The 13,658-nt window shown below is 37.0% G+C and overlaps 1 protein-coding gene across 2 annotated transcripts in view; it reads left to right on the forward strand.

Moving 5' to 3' along the window:
• The window catches only part of pigt (phosphatidylinositol glycan anchor biosynthesis, class T), a 52,210-nt gene that overhangs the window by 25,656 nt on the left and 12,896 nt on the right, over positions 1–13,658 (forward strand). For both annotated transcript variants that reach the window (XM_679516.10, XM_073939895.1), the window contains exons 4-8: positions 4,373–4,473; positions 4,562–4,648; positions 8,954–9,041; positions 12,369–12,466; positions 12,616–12,772. In XM_679516.10, coding sequence (XP_684608.4) covers positions 4,373–4,473; positions 4,562–4,648; positions 8,954–9,041; positions 12,369–12,466; positions 12,616–12,772 — 531 coding nt within the window. The remainder of the gene's footprint in view (positions 1–4,372; positions 4,474–4,561; positions 4,649–8,953; positions 9,042–12,368; positions 12,467–12,615; positions 12,773–13,658) is intronic.

A 13,658-nucleotide genomic window follows, 5' to 3' on the forward strand; every position in this document is an offset into this window, starting at 1 on the left:
TAAAAATGGTCTCTGCATAGCCGAGGACTTTCTATATTAAAAGTGTTAAAATCGCTATTGAAAACAAGTTTTATCATCAGAACTAATATCATCAACAGTGGAAATTTTGATAGTGTTTCACAACATTAACATGACTGAAGTTTAATGTTTTTATTACCTGTGTCAATTTGGGCGTCAACTGATGAATGCGGGGAACTGATGCACGCAGCACCTTCACAGAAAGAGCAAGTGCCACGAAAGCGAGTGCCCAAGGCAGCGATTGCGCGTGACACCTAGAGCACACAAGAGAGGCATTCCTCTTTCTTTGAGCCCTCAGATGTGTCATTAGGTTTGACATGTTTCCCCCTTACACGCAACTTTTGTTAAGACAGTTGTTGTTTAAGAATCCTTGCTTGTAAAATACGCTTTAAAATGCTTAGTTTAAGCAAATTGGATGAACGTGATTACGCATGTAGATCTGATGAGTGTCGCTCTCGCTTACCGAAAACCAGGCTGAATGTGCTGTACTACGTTGCGTGCGTTTGTACCCTAGCGACAATAACAAATGCCTGATATCGCCTGTCCGTATTCCTCAAAGTTGTTTAGAATTAAATGTTTAGTGATGGTGTGACACGCCTATGTGTGCCTTTTTTCATGCACCCGTTTGATGCTTCTTATGTTCTTGCCTCAGCACCGAAATTCATACGCTGATTTAATACCGGCACATACTGGTTACCAAGGTACCGGTGCTATAATGGCACCGGGTTTCGGTAGCCAACCCTGACTTCTCCCCCTTCGCGGACTGGCACGCTTTCCCAACGTACTGTCGTATTTCCAAAAATCCCTACTCTTTATTAGCTAGGTAAAAGCACATTTACGACCCCCAATTAAACGTTTACATTTTATTCCCGTGTAATGGTAATATGTCGGGCCTAGGGGACATTGGAAGGTTGCGCTCTTGGTGATGTAAGTGCGCTCACCCTTTGACTTGGCAAACTACACATCAGGAGTGCGATGGGCTTGGCTGCTGTGGCGCTTTCCATACAGTCTCCCAAAGTATATATTTATAGATGGATGGATGGATGGATGGATAGATAGATATTCATGATTCCGCCAGCTCGTCCAAGCGGACTCTCAGATTATGAATATTAATTATCCATAATAACTAATTATTTATAATCATTAAGATTCTGAGTTAACTTATTGTTAATTTGACCAAATAAATATAACCAGACCTCGCCCGCTCGTCTAAGCGGACTCTGTAATGATCTATTTATTTAGAAAGGGAATTATTACTACTTGTGAAGTAGATTAATCATTTATAAGCTCTGAACTTAATAACAGCTTGTAGCAAGGAATCAATCGTTTCAGTGATATTTTCTGTGAGGCAAATAATAAAATCCATTTGATTACAATGGGGTTTATTGACTAGTCTGACATATAACAAACTAACGCACAAACATAACATCAAACATAGAACAAACGTATATTGAATATAGATTTACTTTAACTGGGCGCAAACTTTAACTGAGTTTCTTTGCCGGAAAATAAGAAAACGTGGGCTCAGACGAGCCACGAGGTTACAGAAATGCGGTTTGCCCCCTCAAAGGGACCTTCTGCTAAGGGATGTGGCGCAGTTGAGTTTTAAACTGTGGTGACAGTCGTGGGTTACATACATAAGCAGGACGAACTACTGAAATGTATTTAATACTTTATATAAAAGGCTGTTTGGTGATGGCGGCGCCTTTCATATGGAGAATAAAATCATGCATTGCTCAGGTGTTTCACAGACTTCAACAGAGATTAAAAATCTTGATGGTTCTGTGGGTCTATTCTATCAAATCTTGTCTTAATTTGTATTTTCTATTGAATTTAAGTCAGGTAACTGGCTGGGTTATTCTACAGCTTGATTTTTCTTTCTGTGAAAGCGTTTGACAGTTTCTTTGGCTGTGTTTTGGATCATTGTCTTGCTGAAATGTCCACTCTGGTTTCATCTTCATCATCTTGATAATGTAGATGTTGGACTAAAGCAGCTAATATTAATTTACGCTGACATGGACAGAGAGTTTCTGAAGAACTACTGAGAGATATCAGCTGCTGTCTGGGCTGTCACTGCCTTTCTACATCTTCCCTTCTTCTTGTGTTCAATACTTTTTCCTTGCGTAATTTCATTTTATTACACATAACTTAATTTGTAAACTAATTAGATTTGTTTTTTGAAAAATGGTTTTTATTAGTTGTTACCAACATCCAGGGACAACTTCGAGTTGTAGGGATAATATACAGTTAGACCCAAATAATGACCAGTCTGTCAGATAAAGAAGAGCTGGAGTCAGAGATTCAAATTAATAAATTAAGTTTAATGAAGATAGTTTGCAGTTTCAAATTGTGACATGTTTAACCCTCTGGGGTCTGAGGGTGTTTTGGAGCTCTGGAGAAGTTTTGACATGCACTGACATTTGTGTTGTTTTCAGTATCTTAAAAATATATTAATGGCTAAAGTGTGAAAACACTGTAAACAGCACAAGTTGGGCTACAATAATACCTAAGCAGCATGCTTGTATGTGTTTGTGTTTTTGAGAAAGAAATGTTTATGCATGGTTAGTGAAAAACTAAAATTTTGAAGTCACTGAAACAAGACCGTGAAACACACAGAGAACATTTTTGCACAAGACTTTTGAGAACTGGATGTTTTTGCTTTAAAATGATGTGAGAATCATCTTGTTCACTTGCTCACAGAAAACAATACAATGAATTAAAATTTCTAAGTCACTTTCTGTGTGAAAATGGTTTATGCATGAAGGCGTGAACTATCATTACTATGCAGTAACTATCATTACTATGCAGTGAGTAACACCAGAGAAGACAAAGACCTGCATAATGAGCTGCATAATGAGCCATCAGACAGGTATGTGACTAAAAGTCAAAAGCATTAAAAGTGTCCAGGAGTTTCAAGAAAGAATCTGAGAAAAAATAAGTTTATTTATATATATTTTTTGTTTGCAGTTTATTTAAAATATATTTAACTATCACACAAAATAACTTGATACTAGTAAACCTAATAAACTCAGTTACCACTTAATATACATATAATAATAATAATTTATATATATATATATATATATATATATATATATATATATATATATATATATATATATATATATATATTTATTTCATATAACATTACATTTTTCATTATATAGGCCTATGTTTATTATTATACGCTATGAGTTATAGGATACACTTTGTATAGCAATGAAACTATAAGTGGCCTGTGAGCACATATTTCATATAAATCATAAAGGTTAGAATAAAAGACTTATCGGCAGGAATTCTGTCCTTTGCTGGGTTAAGACGTTCTTCTAAATGCATGCGCTCGTCATCAGAGTCGCGCTCTTCTTCTGAGAAGGTCAATTCTTTGTCGCTGTTTAGTACTGTGCTTCTTCACCCGTGTAGCGTGCCATCATTCAAACAAAAATAAGTAACTATAATAAAGCTTGTCGTTTTATGCCATGTCTCGGGGAGATTGTACATTATCACCTGGCTCACCTCAGTTAATTTCCATATGAACTGCGCCTTCACTGCGGGCGGAATCACGTTCGCTGTAATGAGGTGACAGGAGAATCAGTACCAGTCCTTACTTTTATACGGATTACATGAAAGGAGATTATTTGTTTTCGACTTGAATTGGTTAATGCAAAAGTAGACATATCAAGCTTTCTTTAGAGACATCTCACATGTTTCTTTTTTAAGAATATTTGCTGAGTTTCAGTTCATTTTAATGACGTGTTTTTCCTGACACAGTCTTCTGTTGCGCGCTTCTCATGCAGGCTATTTGTAATGTCAAAGCTTCGTGGGCGTGGTCGCATTAACTCTAATGTGCTCAGACTGAAAAGCTAGACATAGCATTGGTTTTATACTTATTACTTTATCAAACAATATTTGTTTTCAACATGCATAGCTGCGTTTAAAAGTAGACACTTCAAGCTTTATAAACATATGTGTCTCATCTCTGGGTGTTTTATTTTCGCGGAGTTTCAGCACATTTTACTGACGCGTTTCTAAAAACAGTTCACAGAGAGAGAGAAAAGACAGAATGTCTACACTGTTTATTATCCTTGTTTTGCAAAAGCACACACATTTGTTTTTGTTGTGAGTGCACACATTTAGAAACAGATTCGATTTATGTATTGATCTTATCTGTATGATCAAAACTGAAAGTGTAATTTAGGTTCAATTCAGCTCAATGAGGTAAAAAAATTGTCAGAATGCGTATACGCGGTCTTCGACCCCAGGGGGTTAATACTTATTTTCCCTGCTGTAGCTACCATCTAAAAATCTAAGTTTAATCTCATTTTCTTCTCTTATGGATATTTGTCTCTCTATGCAGCTACAGATCACAGTTTTTTACGTTATGCGACGCTGCCACGGGAAATTGTCTGCACTGAAAATCTGACACCCTGGAAGAAACTTCTGCCTTGTGGTTCAAAGGTCCAGATCGATACATTTGATTGTAATAATTAGACATTTTAAAGAAAACATTAAATGCATTATTTATGCCTTAATGCCTTTTCTGCAGGCAGGTCTGGCGGTTCTCATGAAATCAGAGAAGCTTTTTCACAGCAGTTTCCACTCCCAAGCTGTTCACATCAGGCCCGTCTGTCAGGTAAGCTGCTTTTATTTTTATTTTTTTTACAACTCTTAAAAAATGGTTTTACCTTAATCTCCAATGTGGCTCTTTTCTGCTGTTGTTTTAGAATTCCCCATTCATTTGCCTATGGGAGAAATGACTAGGAATTACAAACGGCAGTAAACCGTCAAACTACTTGCTCTAAGAACAAATATGTTTATGACAATACTTTAAAAAAATACTAGTTTGCAGCATAAATTGTTCTTTTAAGGCTAAAAATCAGTGTAAGTGAATGAAATAGGATGTTGCGAGACAGTTAGTTTACAAAAAGAAGCCATTGTCATCTGTAGTGTCTCTTCCCCTGTCTCATCGAGTCCCACATTGCTCAGTATTAGGCCTTCTTCTTTTTTCCTTCTATCTACTTCCCTTGGTTCGATAATTAAGAGGCATTGTCTGTCTTTTCACCTGTATGCTGACTACACACAGATGTACGTCCCTATTAAAAATATTGAGACTGTCAGATCACTGCTCCAGTGTCTACAAGGCATAAAGGCCCAATCCCAATTCTACCCCTTAGCCCTTCTCCTTACCCCTACTCCTTGTTTTGTGCGTTCATGTGAAGGGTAGGGGTGTCCCAATTCTCTTTACCTTGAAGGTGTAGGGCTAAGCGGAAGAGCCAAAAATCCCTTTAAACAGAGATATTTCAGGACCACACTCAAAACAAATTATTAATTTATAAAAAATTTTATTATTATAAATAGTTTTTACCATGTAATATTTTTAATGCATATCTATTTTGCTAAAAAATAGCCATAAGTTGCTGATGTGGCAATAAATAAATAATAAATAAATACATTTAGTCATTATTACAAATTCTTTCAACAAACAAGCATATGTTTCAAAACATTCATAACCACATTCCAAATGCCCTAAAGTTTTAGTATGTAAAATGTTTTAGTACACCAAAAAGGTTTAAGTATGGTTTGTGTTCATGCAAGTAATCAAGTGTGGTGCTAGTCGACAAGAGGAGGCACCAGTAAAGGTCCATATACCATACAAATCAAGCAATAAAACTTTTTATTGCTGGTACACACAGCAGGTATCTATTATCACAATAATAATCAATAATTCTATATCATATCATGAACATCATTAATGACATACAACTAAATTACAACCTCAGATGTGCCATCATTTTCCTCTTCAAAGACTGGGGAGTCGGTTGCAGACACATTGGAAAACCAACATGTGTGCCCAAGAACGCTGAGCGATTTGCAGTTATCCTACGGCTGAGCCTCCAATATTTCAGCAAGAAACCCTCACTTTTGTTGTCAAAATTTAGGTGCTGGCCAATGGTCAGCTTATTAGATAAGAGAAGAGTGAGTTTATCAGGCCAGCTCTCTCTCTCTTAACTATCTGCACATTATTTCTAATCGCAAAGCATAAATTTGAGATTTGTAGAGTCAGCATGATTATCATAGCATCAATATTCTACCTCCTGAAATTTGAAGAAAGTTAACCTTAAGGTTATGAGACCCTTCTCTGGTATTTTAGTCATGCTTGAGGGTCAGTTCTTTACCTCCTGAAATTTGGAGTAAGGTGTAAAGTTAATCTTAAGTTCATGAGACCCTTCTCTGGTCAGTTGGTCATTCATTGAGTGCAACAGGAGAAAAACAAAAAAATAACCCATTTTACACCAGTATTCTTTAAAATAGGAATGTTGTGTACCTGGCTATATATCTTATCAGCAAAGAAAAAGCGGCACCAATTTACAATTTCACCGCCTTCCAAGTGACCCAAAGGTCTGTTCTGAATGGATAATGAAAATAAAAAGGGATGTCAGACCTCAGTTTCAGCTAAGTTAAGAGAAATGGCACTAGGTAGTTAACGTTTTCTTTCCCAAACACGTTTTAGATGCCATTTATCAAATTCAAGTTAATGAACTGATTCTTTTTTGAAGTTAATGGACTGCATTGTTTTATCACTCACTGGGTTACATAGGCTGAAGCAGTAAAACCCCCACTGTGTTTACATGGTGCCATAAACTGAATCTTAGGAGGACACTCTTAAAGAGATTGTGATTCAGAATCAGAATCAGTTTTATTGCCAAGTGTGCTTCACACACACAAGGAATTTGTTTTGGCTACAGAAGCTTCCAGTGTACATAAAGAGACAAGTGACAACACAAAATCAATATGAGAAAAAAGATGATAAACATTAAACAGAGATGCAGTTAGTCCAGAAATCTGAATGTTGAGTTGTATGTACAGATTTGTTGTAAATAGACAGGTTATAAGGTGCTGTGTACAAATGCGAATCTAGAAAGTATCGCATTGTAGATTGATATAAGGTGCTTTGTAAAAGTGCGAATGAGAAGTATTGCACATTTATTGCACAGTTGGGGGATATTTAACTGTTCATGAGGTAGATGGCCTGAGGAAAGAAACTTTTCCTGTGTTTGGCTGTTTTTGTGCTTGATGCTCTGAAGCGCCAACCAGACGGTAGCAGTTTGAACATGTAGTATGCTGTACAGTAGAACATATTCAGCTCGTTTACAAGATGTTTATTGCTGTCGATGCTGGGGGACGGTGTCTTGTAATTAGTAAAACCTTTTAAGCCTCTCCACACTGATGCAGGGTCGTTAGCTGAAAACTGGTTTTGCAGCTTTTTGGCATAGTTTTTCTTACCCAGTTTTTCTTATCTCCTTTGTCAATGTGTTCCTGGCCTGATTGTACAAGATCCTACCACCACTCCTGTAGGCATCCTCTTTGGCCTGACGAAGCTTTCTAAGTTTTTGTGTGAACCATGGTTTATCATTGTAATTTATAAGTAGGTCCTGGTAGGGATGCATAACTCCTTACAGAAACTGTTGTATGACGTTACAGTCTCTGTGTACTCATTCAGGTCTGTGGCTGCAGCTTCGAAAACACTCCAGTCAATGCCTTCAAAACAGGCTGGTAGGGCCTGCTCTGTGTCGTTGGTCTATCTATTCACAGTCCTTAATACTGGTTTAGTAGTTTAAAGTTTTTGCCTGTAAGTTGTTATAAGATGAACCAGTCAGTGGTTGGAGAGTCCTAGAGCTGCTCTGGCGACGGAGCGATATGCATCCTTTGTTGTGGTGTAGCAATCGCCAAAATGTTATTGTTTCTGGTGGGGCATGTAATGTGCTGTTTAAATTGAGGCAGCTCCTGTGTGAGTTTTGCCTGATTAAAGTCCCCAAGTATGATAAAAACAGAGTCCAGGTGTTGTTGTTTTGTCTTTGTGATCAGATCAGCTAGCTGTTGCAGCGCAGTACTTACGTGTGCTTGTGGTGGAGTGTAAACACAGATGAGAATGGACGAGGAAAATTCTCTTGGTGATTAAAAAGACTTACAGTTAATGAAAAGCACTTCCACATCAGGACAGCACCTCTTCTTTAGCACAGTCACATCCGTACACCACCTTCTGTTGATGTAAAAGCATGTCCCACCACCGCGCATTTTGCCTGTTGACTCCGTATCACAGTCTGCATTGTACAGCTGAAAGTCTGTTAGGTGTAATGCGCTATCTGGAATGGCTTAGTTTAGCCAGGTTTCCATGAAATACAGCGCAGCAGAGTTGTTAAAGTTCTTGTTTTTGCTTGTGAGCAGAAGTAGTTCATCCATTTTGTTAGAAAGAGAGTGGAGATTCGCCAGATAGATGCTAGCAGCACCATTCTGAATCTGCGCTGTCTCAGCCTAACGAGCGCCCCGGCCCGCTTCCCACGCTTGCGCGTCTTGTAGTGTTTCCACAGTGCAGCTACTCCGCCGATTACAATGTTCTGCAAAACGCCCAAAAAATCAAAATCCAGTTTTTGATCAGTTGGTGTGCACTGCCGAATGTTCAGCAGCTCTTCTCTGGTGTAACTGATCGTGTTTGATAAACATAAAACAGGACAGAGTAACAAAAACAGTGCAAACACTGGGGAGCTCCACACCGAGGTGGCCATCCGTGGCGCCGTCATTTATTTATCAATTATTCTTTTTATTTTTTATGTTTAATATGCTTTTAATTGTATATTTTAAACTGAACTGAATGATATTAAAGTTATGTTTATACCATATCTTCATTTTGAAATCGCGGCAACAGCTGGAGGTTTGTAGTCCACAGCATGTTGTTGCAATGTTTACAGTGCTGATCCTGTAGTTCCAGGTTTCTTGCACCGCAGTCATGCTTTCGTGTTTTAAAATGGCAGCCGCATGAAATAAGCGCATAGAAAAAATTTTAAAAAGAAGCACTGAAAGATAAAGTATTCTGGCAGTGACTGAAGATTTGGAAAATTTCTTGCATCTTAATGACCCTCTGCATTTTCTTCTTTCTCAGGATGAACAATGTACAAGTAAAGCATGGGAGTTGAGGCAAACTCTCAATGTGGTGTTTGATCTCTACACTTCAGGACAAGGCAAAAAGGGTGAGTTACTAATGAATGTTTGATGGTGGAAGAGTTTCTTCTTTCCCAATTTAGAGGTCCAACTATTAAAAGGCGTTTGTAGGTTTAGACTTCGATAATGATTCTTGCATGGTAGACATGTGATGGTATAAAAAATTCATATCTCTATTATACTGACCAAAAGCTATTAATGTTATTACATTTTTGTACTTTAAATGACCTGAAAATGTTCAAGAATAACAATATCACACAGCATTCCATGTAGTTTTGTATCTGAAAATAAAAAAATAAAATAAAATGTACAGATTTAAGCAATTTTGTGACAAAACACAAACGTGGATCCCTGCATTTTTTCCCTTATGATTAGTTTACTTATGTTTGTATATAAATATATAATAGCAAATTTTCTGACTGATATTGAAATTTAATTTGTGATTTTTCATTTTTCAAAACTGCTACTCGTGTGATATTGCTATATATATATATATATATATATATATATATATATATATATATATATAAAGTCAAATTTTAATGTGACTAAACTTTTTCTCTTTTAGATAAATTAGAATTAGCAAATTTGTTTCTGTTATGCTTAATAGCAGAATAATGAGAGAGATATTTTTTGAGAAATTGTTATAACTTTTAAGATTATTGTGCCTCTGAAAAAAGCTCACATGATGGTGTCAAGGTTTTGGAAGTTTCTGATTGGCTAATCGACAAAATTTGAGTTAATTGGAGGCACAACTGTTGGATAGTATTTAAAGAAAACCTCAAACACACTGCTTCCTTTAGTGAAAACATGGGAAAATCAATAAGCCAGAATCAACATAAAAGCCAGATTACAATTTGCTAAATTACACTGGGAAAAAGAATAATTTTTGGAGACATGTCCTGTGGTCTGATGGAGCTAAGATTGAACTGTTTAGCCATAATGAGGCCAGGAAATTAACAAATAACTCGAAATGTGCTTTAAGGACAACAGAGTAAATGTTTCGGAGTGGCTATCACAAAGCCCTGATCCTCGATCCTATACAAAATTTGTGGGCAGAGTTGAAAAGCTTGCGTGAGCAAGACACCCGCCAAATCTGACTCAGTTACACCAATTCTGTCTGGAGGAATTGGCCAAAATTCCTTCAAACTATTGTGAGAAGCTTGTGGAAGGATACCCACAACATCTGACCAAAGTTGTTCAGTTTAAAAGCAAAGATAAAAAAAATACCAAGGAAGTGTATGTTAACTTTTTACTGTCTAGAAATTAATAAACGATTCTCAAAAAAATTATTCTCTCATTATTCTGGCATTTAGCAAATGTAAATCATGTAGGCAATGCTAACAGACCTAAAATAGTAAACAAAAAATGTGTGTCTGTGTCTGTTTCTGTGTCTTTGTCTTTGTCTGTGTGTGTGTGTGTGTGTGTGTGTGTGTGTGTGTGTGTGTGTGTGTGTGTGTGTGTGTGTGTGTGTGTGTGTGTGTGTGTGTGTGTGTGTGTGTGTGTGTGTGTGTGTGTGTGTGTGTGTGTGTGTGTGTGTGTGTGTGTGTGTGTGTGTGTGTGTGTGTGTGTGTGTGTGTGTGTGTGTGTGTGTGTGTGTGTGTGTGTGTGTGTGTGTGTGTATTATATACAGTTGAAGTCAGAATTATTAGCCCCCTTTTGATTTTTTTTTTTCTCCTTTAAATATTTCCCAAATGATTTTTAACAGAGCAAGGAAATTTTTACAGTATGTCTGATAAAAATATTTCTTCTAGAGAAAGTCTTATTTGTTTTATTTAGGCTACAATGAAGGCAGTTATACATTTTTTAAAAACCATTTTTGGCACAAAATTATTACCTCCTTTAAGCTAATTTTTTTTCCCCGATAATATACAGAACAAACCATTGTTATACAATAACTTGCCTAATTACCCTAACCTGCCTAGTTCACCTTATTAACCCAGTTAAGGCTTTAAATGTCACTTTAAGCTGTATTGAAGTGTCTTGAAAAATATCTAGTAAAATATTATTTACTATCAGCATGGCAAAGATAAAATAAATCAGTTATTAGAAATGAGTTATTAAAACTATTATGCCTAGAAATGTGCTGAAACAATCTTCCCTCTGTTAAACAGAAATTGGGGAAAAAAATAATAAATAACACAAATTATAGTTGATTATCACTACAGTATACATGCTTCATTTTCATAAGCGACTATTAGTGATAATCCTTTTTTGTCTGACAGTGCATGATTTCAATCATCCTTTTGAATTTTTAATGTTTCATTTAAATAAATGTTATTGCACAAACTGTGTACAATTTCATTTAGTTAATTGTGAAGTAACTCAATCTAATGGATCCATGAAAGGGTTTCCTGTCATCGGGTAAACATTGCAGTGGGCTTCGTTTCCCAAAAACATCATCTGCCTAAGCTGTTCACAGGAATGGAAATGGCTTTTTAGGATACTTATGGGAAGCTCAGCTAAGTTTGAATTCAGCGTCAGCAGCAAACAATTTCTGAGATGGATTGGCTCTATATATTAAAGCATTTCCTTGTTTTTACAGCAGGAAAAAAAATAACTTTTTTTAGTTTCGATGCTTTCAGTAGAGCAACATTATGGATATATCAACTTCAGCATTGTTGTGCCAGTGGTTGAATAAATAAATTTTTTGTCAGCATAATGTTACAACATTTACTCTGCTACATTTTATAAAAAAATAATTGCTCATTATTTTAAACTAATCGAATCTGAACCCACAGACATGATAGCAGCATTCGATTCAGTAATTTCTGATTCAGATGGTCCAGTCTCCAGCAAACAAACAACTCACTGATTCACTAATTCAAATGATTTGTTTAGAGCAAGCCTCAAGTTGGCAAGCAACGCACTGATTCACTAATTCAAATATTTGGTCAGAGCGAATCTCCATTTAATGATTTACAGATTCAAATGATTCAGTTAGAGTGAGTCTCTAGTTAACGACACCTTACTGATTCCACTGATCTGGTCGGTGTGAGTCTTCGGGTAATGGTTTACAAACTCAAAATATTAGTTCAAGCCGAGTCTCATGTAAGCAAGCAACTCGCTGGTTCTCTGACTTAACCAATCTAGCAAGAGTGAGTATCCAGTTAAACAACTTACTGATTCTCTAATTAAAATATATTTGGTCAGAGCGAATCTCCAGTTAGCGTTTTACTGTTTCAGATTAGGGCCGCAACAACGAATCGATTACATTGGTCAAATCACACACACCTACATTTACCTCGTGAATAAAAGGTCACTCTGTGCTGTTTCACAAGCCTCATTTTGTAGCTCCATGTGGTTTGCTAACATTTTTCCATCTGTCTATTAATGTCTTTCATCATCTCTTTCAGAATGGTCCATGTTCAAGATGTTTTCACGGACTCTGACAGAGGCATGTCCACTTGCTTCCTCTAGTAAAGTCTATGTGGACATCACAGACAACCCTGAGGTGAATCAGAAACAATACAACACTGTCCTTCTGCTTTGTGACTATATAATGTTTCTGTAAATGGGCTGGTTAAGAAGCTAGTGTGTCCCACAGGTCTGCTATCTCAGTCCGCTGTAGTTAACAAGTGTTCTGTGCTGTTTGTCTTACAGGGGGAGCTGTTTGAGCTCAGTCCTGTTACAGCTCTGCTCAGCCAGGCTGTGGTTCTAGGAGATCGCAGGACATATTCAGTCTATGACTTGACCAGAGCTGAAACATTTGGACAGTTACGCTCACTCAATCTTCTGCTGCGCTGGAAAGGAGAGAGCGGTATGATTTTGTTTGGCCACATTTACACTGCACTGTTCAAGTGACTTTATTATGATTTTTTTCTTCCATGTGGCACAGATCGGATATGGCCCATGTAGGTGTAAGCAGGAACAAATCATATGGATTCTGATTTACTCAAATCAGATCCGGGCCTTGTTCATATGTGGAAATTTATCTGAAATAAATCAGATCTGTGTTCTCGTGTCTGCAGTGTATGCAGGTAGATCGGATTTTCACCTGTCAATGTGAGTCGCGCGTCATTTAAAACTATAGAACAGACTTAAGCAGAGTCCGAAACTTTAAATCTCATACCCGAGGACTTAAACAGCTTTTACATTGTCATATAGCACAGGTATTTAAGCATGTTCACCAGAGCGAGAGAGCGCAATTTCGGCCACGTAACCAATACAATCTATTATAAAACTAGTGCATGCATCACGTGCATAAATCACCCCATAGACATTACATTAAGATGCCTTAATAGGTTATAAAAGCCTATATATCAAAAGAAGATGGACAAATGGAAACCTTTCTGTCAAAACAGCTTGTCAAAAGCTGCAAACAGATCACACACAGGAATAGAGAAAAGAGCACTCTTCAATTATCTGCTGTTTAGTCAGCGTTCACCTTTTTTTTTCCTGGTCATTGCGCCTTTGCCGTGTGCTGTGTAAATGCAGACGATCAGATACGAGTCACTTTTAAGTTGATGTAAGCAGGTCATCAAAAAAATCGAATACAGACACAAAATCAAAATTGACCATCAAGATCTGCAGCCTTTGGTGCAGTTGGGTGGTTTTACTTTTTTTTATTCTGGAGGCAGTTCTGGAAGCCTTTACAGCAGAATTCGTCAAGTTAAATGTCTTTTTATCACAGTAATCATTTCAGA

This window comes from Danio rerio, chromosome 23 (assembly GCF_049306965.1).
Source record: "Danio rerio strain Tuebingen ecotype United States chromosome 23, GRCz12tu, whole genome shotgun sequence".
NCBI classification, from domain to species: Eukaryota; Metazoa; Chordata; class Actinopteri; order Cypriniformes; family Danionidae; genus Danio; species Danio rerio.